General features: G+C 59.7%; 1 protein-coding gene across 1 annotated transcript in view; it reads left to right on the forward strand.

Annotated features, from left to right (window-relative positions):
- The window catches only part of HDAC8 (histone deacetylase 8), a 15617-nt gene that overhangs the window by 4717 nt on the left and 7797 nt on the right, over positions 1–3103 (forward strand). Inside the window, 3 exon segments of the mRNA XM_010150713.1 lie at positions 1061–1173; positions 2137–2214; positions 2567–2675. Coding sequence (XP_010149015.1) covers positions 1061–1173; positions 2137–2214; positions 2567–2675 — 300 coding nt within the window.

The following is a 3103-nucleotide window of genomic DNA, read 5'->3' on the forward strand; positions in this document are numbered from 1 at the left end:
CATCACTGTGAACGAACAGAGTCGCTGGGAAGTATCCGTGCTCTGTGTCATGTGCGGGGAGCGGGAGGAGTACAGTTCTGCCCTGTGCCTGCTCCTGGCCCTTCCCAGCCATTTGCCAAGCCGGGGAGTGTTGGAATGAGCCATGTGCTGCGCTTGGAGGCCAAGAAGCATTTCCTAGAGGTGTAATCATAGATCCTGGCGTCATTTGATCCTGGGAAGGCACTCTGGGTCAAATCAGCTGTCCGGGGCCGACTGAGGAGCACGTGCGGCAGAGTGCCGGGCGGTGGCAGCAACCTGACTTGGAAGTGAGTGTGGAGCAGCGATTGAGAAACTCTTGTGTTCCTTTGGTGCCAGCAATATGGAAGCTGCTCCCTTGTTCCCTGCAACATCTCTGCTTAGCTGCTGGGGCTCTGCTGGCAGAGCCCAGGGGCTGCACTGCAGGGGCTGCGGGTGGGGCATCCGGTTTGCGTTTTGCTGGGAAGGAAGGGAGAGTGTTGCTTTGGGGGGAGACTTAACCTTCATCCCCCGAGGCCTTGGAACAGAGCAGTGGTGTTGTGACTGCCTTGGACCTGCCTTTCGCTGCCAGGACTTCCCTGGGAATGGTGACCCAGACAGCAGGGATGCAGTGGCTGCCTGCACGGGTCCAGGGTGCCCCCCTCCTGCCACAGAGGGAGAGGGTGTACAGCAGGCAGTGGTTTGAGCCAAGTGGCTTCGACGTTCTCTGACATCTCTCGGCTGACGTTTGTGCAACAGTGCGATGGCTGGGGATGCCCTGCGCAGCCCCCGCCGGTCAGGGCCTCTGCGGCAGAGCTGGCTGACGCTTTGCCAGCTGCCAGCAGCCCAGGGTTGAGAAGCGACTGGCACAAGCAGTTGTGTCCTGCTCCCTGGCTGTGCCTTGAGCGGCTCCTGCCCCATCCCTGGGTGGCTGCTGGGCCGTGGCTGGGCTCTTCATCCTCCCCTGTGTCCTGCGAGGTGCAGACTCGTGGAGTAAAAGTGACAGCGCTGAGATCGGCACCGATTGCGCTGCCCGTGTTTGGCCTCACGGACGTTGTTTTCACAGAGACGAAGCTTCTGGCTTCTGTTATCTGAACGACGCCGTCCTGGGGATCCTGCGGCTGCGCCAGAAGTTTGACCGTGTCCTTTATATCGATTTGGATTTGCATCACGGGGATGGTAAGGCCCAGCGCAGGCTGCAGGCAGCGCAACCACGCGGACCCGGGAGGAATGGGAGGAGTCAAAGCCTGTGGGGGCAGCAGGGCTTTGCCTGCTGCAAAAGCTGGGGCTTTGCCAGTGTTCAGCGCCCTCCGGTTCCCTTGATGGAGTGCCCTGTGCTGCTCCTCGGAGCTCTCTTGAGGGTCTGGGCAGCAGTCTTGTACCCAAAGCAGGAAACAGTATGTTCCCATTCCAGTAATCTCCCGTGCCAGTGGCTCTCCAGCGAGGACATGCCCTGGTCCCTGGCCCCCATCCCAGCACGAGCGGGGAGCAGGCCGCACTACGCGGCACTGAAGGGGGTGGTGCTCTGAGTGCGCAGCTGGAGCTGGCCCTGCTGAGCTGCTCTCCTTTGGGGACGTTACTTCAACACCGTTTAACATTTCCTGCTTTCCTAAATCTTATGGTGTGTTCCATTTTGCTCTGTTTTCCCTGCACATTTGGTTTCTATTAAGTTTCCCGTTACTTCTTTTTCCCTCCCCACCCTACTATTGCACTATGTCAACATGTTCATTTAAAAAGCATTTCCCGTAAGCAGAGGCATGCTGAGCCACAGCGGCGCTGACGGGAGCCAGCAGGCCTGGTAGCTCTGGCTCCAACCCGAGCCAAGCTCTGGCCGGGGCGGCCCCACTCAGCTCCCATGCAGGCCGAGCGGTGCAGGTGGGTGCTGCTCCCATGGGCGCCGAGCTGCGGTGCTGAGAGCCGTTCAGGGTCCTGCCAGTCGTTCCGGTTGTGGCCTTTGCTGCAGTTGGATTTGGGTCTCTGTTGACTGAGGGAGTTACTGCGCCACGTCTGGGTCTGCTTCGTTCACCCTGTTCCTGCTCTGTTCGCCTCGCTGTCCCGTGTCTATTGGGTGGCTCATTTCCCTGATTAGACTCTGTCATGTCTGGGATGATGTGTGAGCTGTTTTCCCTTCCCTTTCGGTAGGAGTTGAAGATGCCTTTAGCTTCACCTCGAAAGTCATGACTGTTTCTCTGCACAAGTTCTCGCCAGGATTTTTCCCAGGCAAGTTGAAGCTGTGAGGTTTGTGCGGGTTCAGTTCATGCGTTGCTGACGAGGCCCCCCCGAGCAGCAGAGCAGCCTCTCCTGTGGACCCAGGAGAGGGAAAGAAGGGGCCACGCTCTGGGCAGAGCCGCTGCTGGGTGGCCGCCTGTGGCCCTTGAAAGCTGCGTGACAGGCTTGGGCAGAGGGCAAGAACCAGCCCCGTTCACCCCCTCCCTTACCGGTGGTGGCAAGTGAACTTGTGCGTCGGCGTGCCGGTGGGGCGCTGGCTCTCTGCTCCCCCCGAGCCATCCTGCGCATTGCTGCTGCCGCTGCTCCCGTCCTTCGGGATTGACCGTGGGTGTTTGCTTCCCAGGCACCGGGGACGTGTCGGACGTTGGCCTGGGGAAGGGTCGCTATTACAGCGTGAACGTGCCCATTCAGGACGGTGTCCAGGATGAGAAGTACTACCACATCTGCCAAGCGTAAGCCCCCTTACGTGACACAGGCTGCTGGGATTTTGGAGAACAGGGGCTGCGCAGATCTTATTGACTGTTTTTAATTCCCCTTCTTAAAGCTTGTCCCTTCCCCATGTCCCATTTTTGATTACAGCCACCAGGGACCTTAAGAGGTCTCGGAGGTCTTGTCCAAATGACAGCTGGGCCCGGAGGTTCGGTCATATTTAATGCCTTGATCAGGTGACCTGAGGGGGATCAGTGACCTGAGGGGGACAGGCTGGATCCACGGGCCGAGTCCACTGCGTGAGGGGCAACAAGGCCAAGCGCTGGGTCCTGCCCGTGGGCCACAACAACCCCCAGCACCGCTCCAGGTGTGGGACAAGTGGCTGGAAAATGCCTGGCAGGAAAGGACCGGGGAGGGGTTGGTGACAGGCGGCGTGGGCCCGGGGGGCCCA

The sequence above is a fragment of the Eurypyga helias genome, unplaced genomic scaffold (genome assembly GCF_000690775.1).
Source record: "Eurypyga helias isolate BGI_N326 unplaced genomic scaffold, ASM69077v1 scaffold23494, whole genome shotgun sequence".
NCBI lineage: Eukaryota > Metazoa > Chordata > Aves > Eurypygiformes > Eurypygidae > Eurypyga > Eurypyga helias.